A 13229-nucleotide genomic window follows, 5' to 3' on the forward strand; every position below is an offset into this window, starting at 1 on the left:
CATATCCTTTCGACCTATGCTTGTAATGTGTCGTGTTTTCTTCAAGTTACCTGTAATGTATTAATCTGCAGCTGTTGATTTTTTTTTCTTTCTATTTTCCTTAGTTTATATTTAGAAAAAAACTCCCACAATTACCTGCAGGTATCGCTAGGGCATTGTATGACGCAATATGCTCGCGACAGTTGTTTGTTTCCATGGAGCTGATAGAAGCTAACAGCTAGAGTTTGCGGATTAGCTTAAAGCTCGTTTGTTTGTTTGTTTTTTTGTTTGTTTGTTTTGTCACACAGCTTTCAGGATGTCAGAAGGACAAAATAGTGATAATCTCGAGACTCTGTTTTCATTGGAGCTTTTGGTGGAATATATCCGAATCGAGAAAGATAGTATAGTTTCCGACGAGCTGGCGCTTGGAATGCGACTGCTCGATTTCCCAACGCTGCTCATTTATCAGCCTCAGCACAGAAGTGGTGACATTAACCAACCCGGGGCGCATGGAGAAGATAAGCGGGGAGAATACGCCTTTAACAGGGGCAAGTCTTGTTTCTTCCAAATGAACCTGAACTCACTGCACACCCATCTATCCAAAACCCCTCTCTATGCTATGGTGCTGGATGTGAAAGAGGAGATGCCTAAATTAGTTGGCTCCTCCCTGATATCACTGGCTAGAGTGGTGGACAGAATCAAGCAGGATGTGACTGAGCACGGTGTTTCTGCTCCCTCTTCACACGGAGAACGGGGGCTTGTTGGCATGTCTAGCCTTATGGGGGAGAAAATTGGATCGATTTCCCTGAGTTATAAACTGCTAAGTCTGGGAGCTAGTTTACTGCCACATATTGCAGACAGGAGGGGTCTTAAAAGCACCAGAAGGCATGGGGGGCAACAGGTACAAGAAAGCATCCAGTCATTGCCCCTTGACTGTGTTGATGTCCATTCACCCACACTGGAAGAGTATGACGTTGGCAGAAACATCCAAAACGAGGGACCAGCAAATGAAAAAATCCTGATAAGCGAGGACAAGCAGGATGACGCTGCTGTATGTTTTGCCACCGAACACAGACCAAAACCCAAAATTCCTCAAACACTCCAAGGAACTGAAAACTATTTTGAGGAGGATTTAACCGTATTCTGTCCCCCACATCTTTACTACAGTAATCCTGCAGATGAAAAATGCAAAAATGAAGAAGGGAATTTCAAACTATTGACTCTAGACTCAGAAGCTTTTACATTTGAAGACTCGTGCTCTGAGAACGAGATGGCTGAAAATAATGGTCCAGGTTCTCCAATGATGGACCAGAGAGTGAAATATGATACAAAAATGTCAAGAAACCAAGAAACAAGTGGGGTGAATCCAGATGTCCTTGGGGCAGCTTTACGTCAGTTGCCTCTACTAAATGCTCTTATTGTTGAGCTGTCACAGTTAAATGGCCAGAATCCAAACCAGTCCTTGTCTGTTCATCCCAATCTAGCGTGGATTTACAGGCCTTCATCCATAGAGCCGTCAACTGGTCACAGAGACACACCACAAAAAACGTTGCAGAAAACCAGACAGGGGATTAATCCCCATTTTAAACATTTACATTCCTCTAGAAACTGTTCTACTCCACTAGTTAGGCCTACATCTGTAAAAAAAACCCAAAAACAAGATGAGGCTTTGATTAAGAGTAAACACTCCAGTAAATCTCCTCAGAAGAAGCTTGTTTATGGAACCACTAAAACTTTCAATCTAAGGCTGAAGCAAATTTCACCTCTTAAAGCAAAACATCGTGAATGCATGGGATTAATACAGAATGAAACACGGGCCACAAGTATGGCCAAAGAGAAGACAAGGTCAAAAAATAACATCATAAAGCCCAGCAAATGGAAATCACAATCAAATCAGAGCTCCAGTCTCAATGAAAATTTTGAGACAATGATGCAAAGCACCACAGTGGATTGTGCACTACAAGAAAAAACGACACTTAAAAAGAAAAACCCGCATCGAAAAGTTCATGATAAGCAAGACAGAGACTCTCCGAGAATTTCAGAAAAACCTTCCCTTTCTGAGAGAAGAGACTTGAAATTTATTCACATCCCCAGTGTGGATTGTGACAGTGCTGCCCGAAACAAAGACAAGAACGAGCATCGCAGTGAATCATATCAATCAGAGTCTGAATCTGACAGGCACAGAGAGAAAGTTGAATCCTCTGGAAGCAGCAGAAACAGCAGCCCAAAGTCTTCATTTTCAGACTCCAGTGTGGAAGGAAACAAGGAGGCAGACTACGCTGATGACTTTAACAGTCTTGAACCCAGTGATGGCTACTCTCCTGGCCCCATGAGTAGCCCCGAGCCCTCTACAGCCAGAACTCCAAAGTCTCCTGTCTGCCGCGACTTCTGCAACTCTGACTCTGGCTCTGAATCTGTCCGGAAGAGAGCAGTCCTCCCAGTGCCTGTCAAAGCCCCCAGCTCTCCACAGCGGGCTCTGAGGGGTACGCACATCATTCGACCTCAAACCCACGCCTCTGCCCTCAGCTTTTCCTCCGATGACGGTGACAGACATGGATCTGCTTCCTTACAAACCATATGCTCCAGAAAGCAGATGACAGAGAGCAGCAGAGTGGAAAGAAGCTCTGGCACGGAGAGTTTCATATCATCAGGAGGTCAAAGGAGTGAGTCAACCAAGAATAGCGGCCCACTTCGAGGATTTTCTGCAGAATCAATATCCTCCTTTGAACCACAGGAGGCAGAGGAACTGGAGGATGAGCTTGGATCTCTGGATCTTAGAAAAGAGTATCAGCATATCTCTGAGCTAGTGGCAAACAAACTCCCTGGTTACACTATGTAAATAAAAAAATATAATTCTACAGTATGGTAACATCAAGGCTACACGTATGTTAAGATTCTCAGTCATCCAGGTGATGGTATTCTGTAAGTGCTATGCGAAGGCAACTGGACTTGCTTGAAGTTCTTGAAGACCTTTCGCCTCTCATCCAAAATGCTTCTTCAGTTCTTCTTCTCTGTGCCAGAACTGGACTTGCTTCTTCAGTTCTTCTTCTGAAATGAAGAAGCCTTTCAGATGGGAGACGAAACGTCTTCAAGAACTTTCAAGTAGGTCCAGCTGCCTTTGCATAGCACTTACAGAAAATCAAGGCTACACTATTTCTCCTTACCAAGTGAAACAGATGAGTAGCAGTACTGTACTGTCGCATCTTGCAAATATGCACATGTTTACATTTTCCTTTCAGCTCCTATATCTGAAAACCTTTTTGAATAAAGACAAGCTTCTTGTGGAACTAATGTGATTAATTTGATTAATCTACGTATTAATCACTCAGTTAACACTAGGCTGCCAGACATTTGCATAATGCATTGGACCATGAGTCTTTCAGTAACATGTAAAAGGATTGAAAATCTCTCTATGCACACTGTTTATGCAAACCATTTAACTTAATAGCTCTTGTTTCCAATAGAGTTGTCAAAAACTGAAAATCTCCCACTGCTCCAATAGCAGCTCCTGATTTCAGAATATCGCCTTTAAATACCAGCCACTATCTTGCATATTTCTCTTGATATTGTTTGAACTGGAAAACAGACAGTTATATCATTGATTTTTAAACCGGTTCGTTGTGTTTTGTACGAAACCGTTGTGTTTAGAGTTTCTTTTCTGGTTTTGAGTTGCAGTTGGACAACTGAACCGTAATAATTTATAGTGGTGGAAAATTTGCTGCTACAATCTAATTATATTCCACTAAATTTTTCTTTTTACTCTGCTACATTTCTCCAGCAGCTATAATTACTGGTAATTTTTAAGATTAAGAGATTAAGATTAAAATCATACGCATATTAAATACAATGTATCCTTACTCAGTAATTTAATATACACAAAAATATACAACTATAATATACAACTTTAAACTGCTAGTTTCACTTGAATGCATCAGTAGTAATCCAATAAATTTATACATAACAATATAACACTTAGATGGGGTATTCTCCATAATAAGTGCATAATAAGTAATCTTTCTCACAACAAACCCACTTCCGGTGAGTACAAGTTTAAATGTAGGGTTTTTATTTCTAATGAAATACTTAATACAGTGGTATCTCTCCTTTTATTTAATAAAGTATACGAATACGTCTTTCATCGCTGCTAATATGTATGAGTATTTATAAAAGAAACAACGTTTCAACCATACAGCTGGATAATGTCTGCTTTCATCGTTGATTTATTCAAACGGAACACTGTTTAAAAAATGTTTAACAGTCTCTACTGATGTCGAATTTGCTCGTTAAATAACCCAAATCCCCGAGAAATTAGCTAACATATGCTGCGTTTTTCAAAATAAAGTGCTGAAGTCGAGTAACTACTGCGCATGCGTCAATGATCCGTGTACGGAAGAGCTGCACCAGCATGTTGATGTTGGTGTCGGTGTAAATAGAAATGTTCAAACACGTTTTCTTGACAGGACCTCCAGGTAACATTTCATGTCCAGTGTGTTCAGTGCTGTTCAAGTTAAAGTCGCCGCAAATCCAGACCAGACTCTCAGTCAGTAATCGTAAACGGGGCTGATGAAAGTTAGCTTGTTTTAGCTGTTTTTGTCCGGATAGTACCGAATTATACTGGTACGGCTAAACGGTAACTAGGTATTTATGGTATTCCTTTAAGTCCCTCCACCGATAGAGGAGACGTTCATACAAGCAGCCCCATTTTAAACATAATCTTAACAGGTTTTTAGTCAGTCTTACTCAGTGATTCCTTACGAAAGATAACATGATTTTCGTAAAGCAGTCCTGCAAAAAATCCTCCCTTCATGAGAGTTATAATGTTCCGTTTTTGATCAAACAGGGTTAGGGAGGTGTTGTTGCAACTGTATGATCATTTTGGAGGATGTAGTTTGTGGAGCTGTTGAACTGTATTGCATTATAGAGAGAGATGTCTCTGCTATTTGGCCTCACCGATATAAATGACACAAACTGGACTTTGTAATCGTCCTGAACGTAGGATTTATTTACTGCAGGACTGTTGTGTAAGACTGCATTAGGTTTAGCTAGATGTACCGAATAAACTGCCAACTGAAAATGCAAGGATGGATTATGGGAAAATGGGCCCCCGGGCACAGAGAGGTAAAAGGCACCCACCCCTCCTATATAGGATCCCCAGACTGAAAGAGACACATAGGATTTATATTCATTTTGTGTCACTGTAGACTCTTTATAGTGGGTTTGCGTCTTTTTGTGGTGGTTTTGAGTCTCTCTCTGGCTCTTTAATGCCTCTTTGTGGTTGTTTTGTGTGTCTTGGGTGGTTTTGTGCCTCTCTTTTTTTGGTAGTTTTTCTCTCCTTGTGGTTGTTTTCTTTTTGTTTCCTTTGTGTCTATTTTTGGTCATTTTGCCTCTCTTTGTGGTCATTTCATGTCTCTTTGTGGTCATTTTAACTGTCTTTTAACTGAGCTCTGATTTTCAAAGAAGAAATATTAACAATCTCTTCATATAGAGGCTCTTGGCCCAGGGGCCCCCTAACTTTCCGGGCTCCTGGGCCTGTGCGTGGTATACCCATTTGGTAATCCATGCACGAGTTTGTATATATTTAGTAGACTGAGAGCATTGATTAAGGAATAAGGAAGCCAACCCAAGTAATGCATAGATTAAACATCTCCCAACATGGTGATATTGCAGTTGTTTGCCAGTGTCTCTTGTTTTTGCCTACAGGTGTGGGGAAAACCACTCTAGTCCAGAAAGCTTGTGAGGCTTTAGTGTCATCAGGAGCGGGAGTTGAAGGGTTTTACACAGAGGAGGTCAGGGAGGGAGGGCGGAGAGTCGGCTTTGATGTCGTCACCGTGACAGGAGAGAGGGGCCACCTGTCCAGAATCAGGTAGCAGGGATGTCATCCTATCTACACTTAACTACCTGCTGACTTTTATTACTTTGTTTTGACTAGCCCTCACTTCATCTCGACTTACAGAGACGTTGCTGGTGCGTCTCATGGCAGACGGGAATACACAGTTGGGCAGTATGTGGTTGATTTGCCTTCATTTGAAAACCTGGCTCTCCCCCTCTTCAGAAACGTAAGACAGCGGCATGTCCTTTATTTTAAAAGTCACCCTCATCAGTAGATCACAGTAAGCTAAACACTCCCGTGTCTCCCCACTTAACATATCATCAAACCTTTGATTTTCTCTGAATTGATGGAATAATTGGAAGCTTGCAACCACATAAATTCCAGAGTGACATTTTTAGTGTTTGTGGTGCCGTCTGGCTTTCGCTGACCGTGATTAATCCGGCATGTAAGTGAGCCCCAAGTGACGCCTACACATGCGCTGTAAAGGAAGGTGTCTATGCCTTGGCGGCATATATTCCACTCTCATCTCACTTAAAGCATTTCTGTAATCACTTCAGATCACCCGTTGCATGTAACATGCAACCACTGTCACAGTCATACTATCAGTCGGTGAGATTCACATGCATGAGACATTGACAAGATGAGCTTTTGCCACACGTTTAGATTAGCAACACGGCCACCAAATGTCCAAACTGAGCTGGTTTCCTTTTATTTCCAAATTATAACTAACACCAAGCATACATTTCTGTATGCACTGACGGTGGTCTTGCTTCATGCTAACTCTCAGCTCTCTTCTGCAGGTAGGGTTGGCAGATGGGGGCAGCAGGAAGGTGTTTGTCATCGACGAAATTGGCAAAATGGAGCTCTTCAGCCAGTCGTTCATCAGGGCAGTGCGACAGACTTTAGATAGCTCTTCCTGCACCATCCTGGGCACCATCCCCATCCCCAAGGGGAAACCACTTGATCTCGTGGAAGAGGTGCGGAGCAGGAGAGATGTCAAGGTCTTTGCTGTGAGTACAAATACTAGCGCACTCTCTGGAAAGAGATAAAAAAGGACGGATATTTAGGTCAGTTTAGGAGCCTGTAAGTTCCACAGTATTTATATCACACTGCATCCACTTGGTCTTAGGAGGGCAGTCAGTCTGCTCAGTAACGCAGAAGGGGCATGCCCTGCCATTATCCCTCTCCTATAGCCGGATTAACTCTAAATCATGCGTGACTGATTCAACAACAAAGGGTGGTCTCAAATGTCAAAATAATTTATCACGGAAGACTCAGTTATGGATATTGTCATGCAAAATACTCACTATGATGGGGTACTTCTTATATCCTATATAAGGTAATGAGCTGGTATAAATGGTATAATTTTTTTCATAAATGAACAGTAATTTCACTTATTCAGCAGTAGGTCAGAGGTTAGGTGGATTCATAATCTCAAAGTGGACACGATATTCTCTGAGTCTTAGATCCTACAGGGTAAGGCAGTTGTCACAGTTCTCTTGTAATTTATCTTTGGCAGCACCGCTTGTATAATTTTACATTATCTGCAGACTACCTACTTGCCATCTCTAATGATTTTTGCTTATTTATTTTCCCACTCAGGTGTCTAAGGAGAACAGAAATGCTGTTCTACAAGACATTTTAGCAACAGTACGAGAATGTCTAAAACAGACAACCTAACACGGAGATTCAGAGCCAATAAAGGGGAAGAAACCTGCAGTTCGTGTGCCCTTTTTGTGCTGACAGCAAGTTTTATTTGTGTCAATGCATTTACAGTACACACAGCCAGACTGTTCAGTGGATCTACACGTGCTATATAACAGGGTTGTGACCTGAACTGAAGGGCATCCAAGCTGCTGAAAGAGTTAGTGTGTCACATGCATGCATTTATGTACACAATTCATTTTTTTCATCCCCGTACAGCCTCAAAATGGATTGCATGCTGAATAATTGATTGTGAGATGGAACACAGTGGGGGAATTGTTCAGTTAGTGTGTAAGTACCCAGGGTTTTCAGAGTCAAAGACTACTTAGTGCTCAAAACAGCTGTGTTTTATTTTTTTATGTAGCTGTTGGTGTTATAGAGACTCCAGCAGCCATTTCTCATTTTGAGTGTATAATATTTATTCATCCACAAAGACAAGTGTTGCTATTTTTCTGTTTCATTGAGCTCTTTGCTATGTGAGCCTCCTTTGTGTTTGTCTTGTCAATCTGAGGATGTGCTCATTGGATATCAATATTTAACAGTATAACTATGTCCAATCCTTTTATGATTTATTCATCCACTAGCATGAACAAAAAATTAAAAAATAAAGAGTTACTGTCTTTCAACAGTGAGATAGTTTCATTTCTTGTTGTCAAAGGTGGACATTGTTCACTTGTTTAGCAGTTGCAAATGGTTGCATACTGGTGATAAGCTTTTCTGTTATTTTTATATTCAGCCTGTACAAATAAATATGCTTCACTTTTGTTTTGCGGATTTTCTGCTCTGTCCTGGGAGATAGGGGAATTTCTATCCATGGGTAGTCAGCTTACAGTGAAGGATAAATAGTATCACTGAATATAGGATTTTAGAGATATCCGAGTGCATTTATGAAGGGCTTATTCTGGTGGTACAGCCCTAAAGAGGTGTCTGAAGGGTTTAAGAGCTATACAGCGAAACATATTGTCAAATTCTGTGACTGACAACAAACAGCTGCGAATTCAATCTGGCGCTTTACTACGTTTTGGTTTAGACAAAGTGGCTATATTTTTAATACATGTAGGTTTATTAGGAATAGGTGAGGTAGGTTCTTAGAGACTGAAGTAGCCCAAGAATATTCAAGGTTCATGCGTTTATTGATAGTTCCGATCGCACAAACTGGCTGCGAGTGGAATATCACTGACTCTGCGTGAGCTCCAAGGTCTGGTGGTTATGTCAAGGTTTTTAATAGAAACTCTCTGGTAGAGATATTTGTTTCAACACCAAAGTATCTTCCGGTCATTTCAAAGTGAAGTCAAATGGAAGGCTTTTTTGGCTTGTTTTTTTTTTTTTTTTTTAAAACTGCTTGTATAACTGATGTAACCTGTCGGGCTGGCTGAAAAGAGAGCTGCCAGCTGTGATCTGCGGCAGACATGCTGCTGCGCCAGCATCTGTTCTGCAGCCACCACTGACGTACCTACGGAACAACTGCCACAAGCAGTCGCTGAACTGGCTTCAAAGTCAAATCGCAATGCTCACATTTTTTTTCAACTGACATGGAATTATGACGTTGCACTGTTATTGTTGGTGCTGACCTAACAGGCAATTAGAGTTGATGGTATAGTTCATGGTAGGCAAGCCAAGCAGAACTGCTGAGGGAGCTGGCTCTGCTGACTGGAAGGTGATCCTCAGCACCCTGCAGCAGGGCAGCAGATGGGTTATGTAACGGTGACAAAAACCTTGCCAGTTTTACAGAGTGAAGGGTGTGTGTGGATGCATTTGTTGTGTTATGATGTAATTAGGAAACCATATTGACCTATCATTTACTGCAGTGGTTCCCTGCCAGGGAGTACGAGTAAAGATTGTGGAGTAGCTCGTGTAATTTGGAAAAAAAGTCAAATATTTGGTGTCTTTTATTTGAATAACTATCCTCATATTGAGTCAGCTGTGTCGAGAGTGTGTGAAATCAGCTAAATCTAAATGTCAGTCAGGGAAGTGAAAAGAGGCTCACCTCTACAACAAAACACTGATCCAAATCAAACCTCAAAATCTACAATGAGCAATGAAGCCCCTAGGAACGGCCCTCACTGTCCCTTACACTGAACATCACTGAAAATCTGTGGGTAGATCTTAAACATGCTGTGTGTGCAGGACAGCCTAAAAATATCTCAGAACTTTTGCGCAGGCAACAATTGACTTTTAATAACTGTTCATTTTTGTCAATGTTTTAAATCCATGAAGTTAAGTTTCTTAAGAAGAAATTCTTGCTGCACGGGTCGCATTTACTTTTACTTTCACTTCAAAAATTAACAAGATGCTGTATATGAACTTTTGAATATAACTGTAAGAAATAAACAGTTGAACTTTTTGCTGATAGTAATGGATAGTCGGTGATGAATAGCTAAAAAATAATGCATAAAATGATCATAAATGGCTAAATATTAAACAATAAAGTTTTCAAATAGTTTTCTAGAAGTAATGAATAAATGGTTGAAATAAATGGTGTTGTTGATGAAGGGGTTACTTGAGTTCATCAGTAGCAAAGAATTCAGAGCCATTAAGGGAATTATCTTTTTTGCACAGAAGAGAAACTGTCCATTCCAAAAACACATCTTTATTTCATCACTGTGTTTTATGGTAACATTATCCAGACGTGGTCATCTTGGCTGCTATTTTACATTGTAAACACCACGGGTTTCTTCATACATAACAATTGTGTAACTGCAACAATTAGATACACTGTCAGGGGACCTGAGTGTATTGATGCGACCTAAGCGGGAGGTGTGTTGCATGAAAGACCTTATAGAACAGCTTGAATGAATATGAAGTGAATTGATATCCATATTGCAGAGATGCATTTGCACCGTATCTGCGGGACAGATGTCTGTATGGCACCCTGCACCCTTTATCCCTCCACACACGGAGGACACAGAAATGCAAGGAGCTTACCGACAATGCAGGACAAAAGGGAGCTTGCTGTTTTGAGGGAGGGGGTCGGAGGGGTGTGGATGGTGGGGAGCTGGCGCTTAGATGAGGAAATTTCTCTCCACATATTGCATTCTGTGGTAGCAGCCCAGAGGGCACAATGACAGCTATAGAGTGGGGACATATGATACATTGTCCGACAAGCCCTTGGCCAAAATGCCAAACACATCGGATGAAAATCTGACACTTTGTTCAAAGACCATGTGGGAGATACAGAACAGCCTGCTCCGCCTTTCCCAAAGCCAGACTTCAAATTCACTGTTTATTTCCCGAGATGATCATATGATTTATTTTAAGATGTGGAGTTAAGGCTTCTTAGCATCTGTGATGTCAGATTTCTCAGTGACAAAGCCTGCACATGGTACTTAGCAATACTCCCTTAAATCCAGGTCAGTTCTCAGCATGTACTCGGCCATTGTGATTTCAGATATATTCCCAGAAAGATAGAACCGACTTAGCTCAGGTCATTGTACTAATGACCTGAACTAATGTTTGCCGATCTTGACTGTTAATGTCAATTGGGATCCGAAGGTTTTGAAAATGAAGCCATCTGATCTGCAGTTCACCACCGATGATTCCTAAACCAGTCTTCCCGTTACATCACTTTCATGGGCTCCCCAGGGCTGCCGGAGGCAGACAGTGTTGGGTTTCAAAGCCTGTGTGTGGGACCCTAGCACACCACACCGCAGGCCTACCTTTTGAGTTTGGGATCAAAGCTGAAAGAAGCACGTGAAACAAAACAAATGGAAAATCCCAACGAATTTCTTCCTTTGTTATTCATAAAATGAGCAACATTATTATTCCAAAAATACTGACATGAATCTATTGGTGTTTTGATCTAATGGCCTAAAGAACAATCGCCAACTTACTCCCTGCAGAAATCTGTGATGTGTAAAAATGCATGGCTCCAGAGGTCCAAGGACCATTTTCCATCAACAGCAGGGGAGGGGTCGAGGCCTGAGGACATCCTTCTCCTCTTACGCCACCTTGATGGTACCTTGTGATCTCCGGATCTCTTTGAATGACTGTGGTAACCGCTGTGAGTCACCATTTACTTGGCTACATGACAAAAACCTGGACTTTACCTCACCTTTAGGAGGTTATGTCATGTTGGCTGTTATTAGTGGTCAGACGGGGGAAATGCAGCAACCCAAGCGCGGGGAAGTGCGTGGGCGCTGTGTTTTGTGGTGCACGTATCCGTTGCCTCGCCATATATTCCCACACTCAGAGAGAAAACCCCCAGAGTGTGGTGACTCACTGTCTCTGCAGGGATGGGCTGCAACCCCCCCAGAGCTGCGAGGGAAGCAGCGGGAGCTGTCAGCAGATGATATGCAGGTCAGAGGGCAAGGAGAGGACACAAAGATGGAGGGAACGGTGATCAATCGATTGACCAGTGCTGCGTCCCTCGGGGCCGCAAAGGATGTGGCTGTCATTCCAAACTTGACAGAGAAGAAAAACACACAAAAATGATCTTTATTGTGGAGGAAAAATCCAAATGTTTGTAGTCCATGTATGTCAAGAAAATAGGTGCCATATGTGTACGCAGCAACTATGTGAATTTGCCATTTCTCATATCCTGTATGTCACTGCGGATCATTAACTTGTCCTGCGTGGAGTACGGTAATATCACATTGCAGTGGCACATGAACATGACTTACATGGGAATACTTGGTGTATTTTACAGTGCTGTGAGAGTTTGAGTCATACAGCATTCAGCTCTGTAGAGTCTTGATAATGACTCACAGATTTCTGACTTGCCATGATTAATGCAAACGCACAAATTCTCAAACTGTTACCCTTCCATAGGCTGCTGTGTGCATGTGTGTATGCGTATATACATGCCAAAACCACACTGTGACCTTTGGCAGTGCTATATGAATGGAAAGGCGGTGAAATGGTTGCGCTAAAACGCAATGCTTCTTTTTTTTTTCTCCATCAATTATAGTGCGATTCATGGTAAAAAGCTGCATACAGCAGCGTGGTCTGATGTCTGTTGTTCAACTAACATTTCAGCAGGTTCCATTACTCTTCAAATGATGGTTCAACTGGTTTTATATTTCAGTGCAACTGACAGTTCAACTACTTTCAGTGCTTACATGCAAACTGACAATACTACCTCCAGGGCCTGAAATTAAAATTTCAAATGATTTCTGCGATTACACCTCAACTGATTTCAGCTGCTTTTGGCTCCGAAACTTCAAATCTCATTTCAAACCCTGTCGGTGCTTATACTTCAGCTGAAACTTCAACTGCATCTCCCATAAACCACCAGACACATAAACACTTAACATTTTTAACACACTTAACATGTTCATGTTTAGTTCATGTCTTCCAAATCTTCCAAAAAATTTAAATTTACTGAAAGAGATGCATTTCTTTCCCATTTCTCTAACTAATCTTTCCCTCCGACATCTTGTAGGGAGTCTCTGAATATTTTTAAATGCTAAACAGTAGCATTTTGCAAATTCTTTATGCACATGACTCATTACGCAGCCATAATTTCTGGGGAGAAGGCTCGGTTCCCGGCATAGATGCAATGTCGATTAAGGATTTGTTTGAATTATGTCTTTGAGTGGTGGCAGGTTTTTAATATGCGAAAATAAGGCTAACATTGTGAAGATGTTCTTAGTCTGGCCTGGCCTTTAATCTGTCTATTCATCTAATCCCTCTTCTCTTCAAAGCCTCTAGCGATGACAACAAAGCTTGAATGACACTTACACACGAGGGTAAGAAAAATGAATATCGTAATCGATTC

At 41.5% G+C, this 13229-nt stretch overlaps 2 protein-coding genes across 3 annotated transcripts; both read left to right on the forward strand.

The window, feature by feature from the left end:
- The first annotated feature begins 161 nt into the window (after nt 1-161).
- map10 (microtubule associated protein 10) lies at nt 162-3501 on the forward strand. Its single transcript, XM_040138629.1, has one exon. The coding sequence runs from the start codon at nt 296-298 to the stop codon at nt 2816-2818; it is 2523 nt and encodes an 840-aa protein (XP_039994563.1). The 5' UTR covers nt 162-295; the 3' UTR covers nt 2819-3501.
- An 839-nt stretch (nt 3502-4340) lies between these two features.
- ntpcr (nucleoside-triphosphatase, cancer-related) lies at nt 4341-8139 on the forward strand. 2 transcript variants are annotated; one of them, XM_040138582.1, is made up of 5 exons: nt 4341-4448; nt 5680-5842; nt 5933-6035; nt 6610-6819; nt 7412-8139. In XM_040138582.1, the coding sequence occupies exons 1-5, from the start codon at nt 4415-4417 to the stop codon at nt 7487-7489; spliced, it is 588 nt and encodes a 195-aa protein (XP_039994516.1). In that variant the 5' UTR covers nt 4341-4414; the 3' UTR covers nt 7490-8139. The 2 variants fall into 2 exon arrangements, with proteins under 2 accessions (XP_039994516.1, XP_039994515.1); XM_040138581.1 differs by lacking the exon at nt 4341-4448 and adding an exon at nt 4486-5097.
- Nucleotides 8140-13229: the final 5090 nt, after the last annotated feature.

Source organism: Xiphias gladius, chromosome 11 (genome assembly GCF_016859285.1).
Source record: "Xiphias gladius isolate SHS-SW01 ecotype Sanya breed wild chromosome 11, ASM1685928v1, whole genome shotgun sequence".
NCBI lineage: Eukaryota > Metazoa > Chordata > Actinopteri > Istiophoriformes > Xiphiidae > Xiphias > Xiphias gladius.

Excerpts from the sequence above, each read along its gene's own strand:
- map10 (XM_040138629.1), top strand. The coding sequence starts at position 296 with ATGTCAGAAGGACAAAATAGTGATAATCTCGAGACTCTGTTTTCATTG.
- ntpcr (XM_040138581.1), top strand. The coding sequence starts at position 5,061 with ATGGATTATGGGAAAATGGGCCCCCGGGCACAGAGAG. Across the intron at positions 5,843-5,932 it reads GGCCACCTGTCCAGAATCAG|AGACGTTGCTGGTGCGTCTC; the intron begins GTAGCAGGGATG and ends CTCGACTTACAG. Across the intron at positions 6,036-6,609 it reads CTCTCCCCCTCTTCAGAAAC|GTAGGGTTGGCAGATGGGGG; the intron begins GTAAGACAGCGG and ends TCTCTTCTGCAG.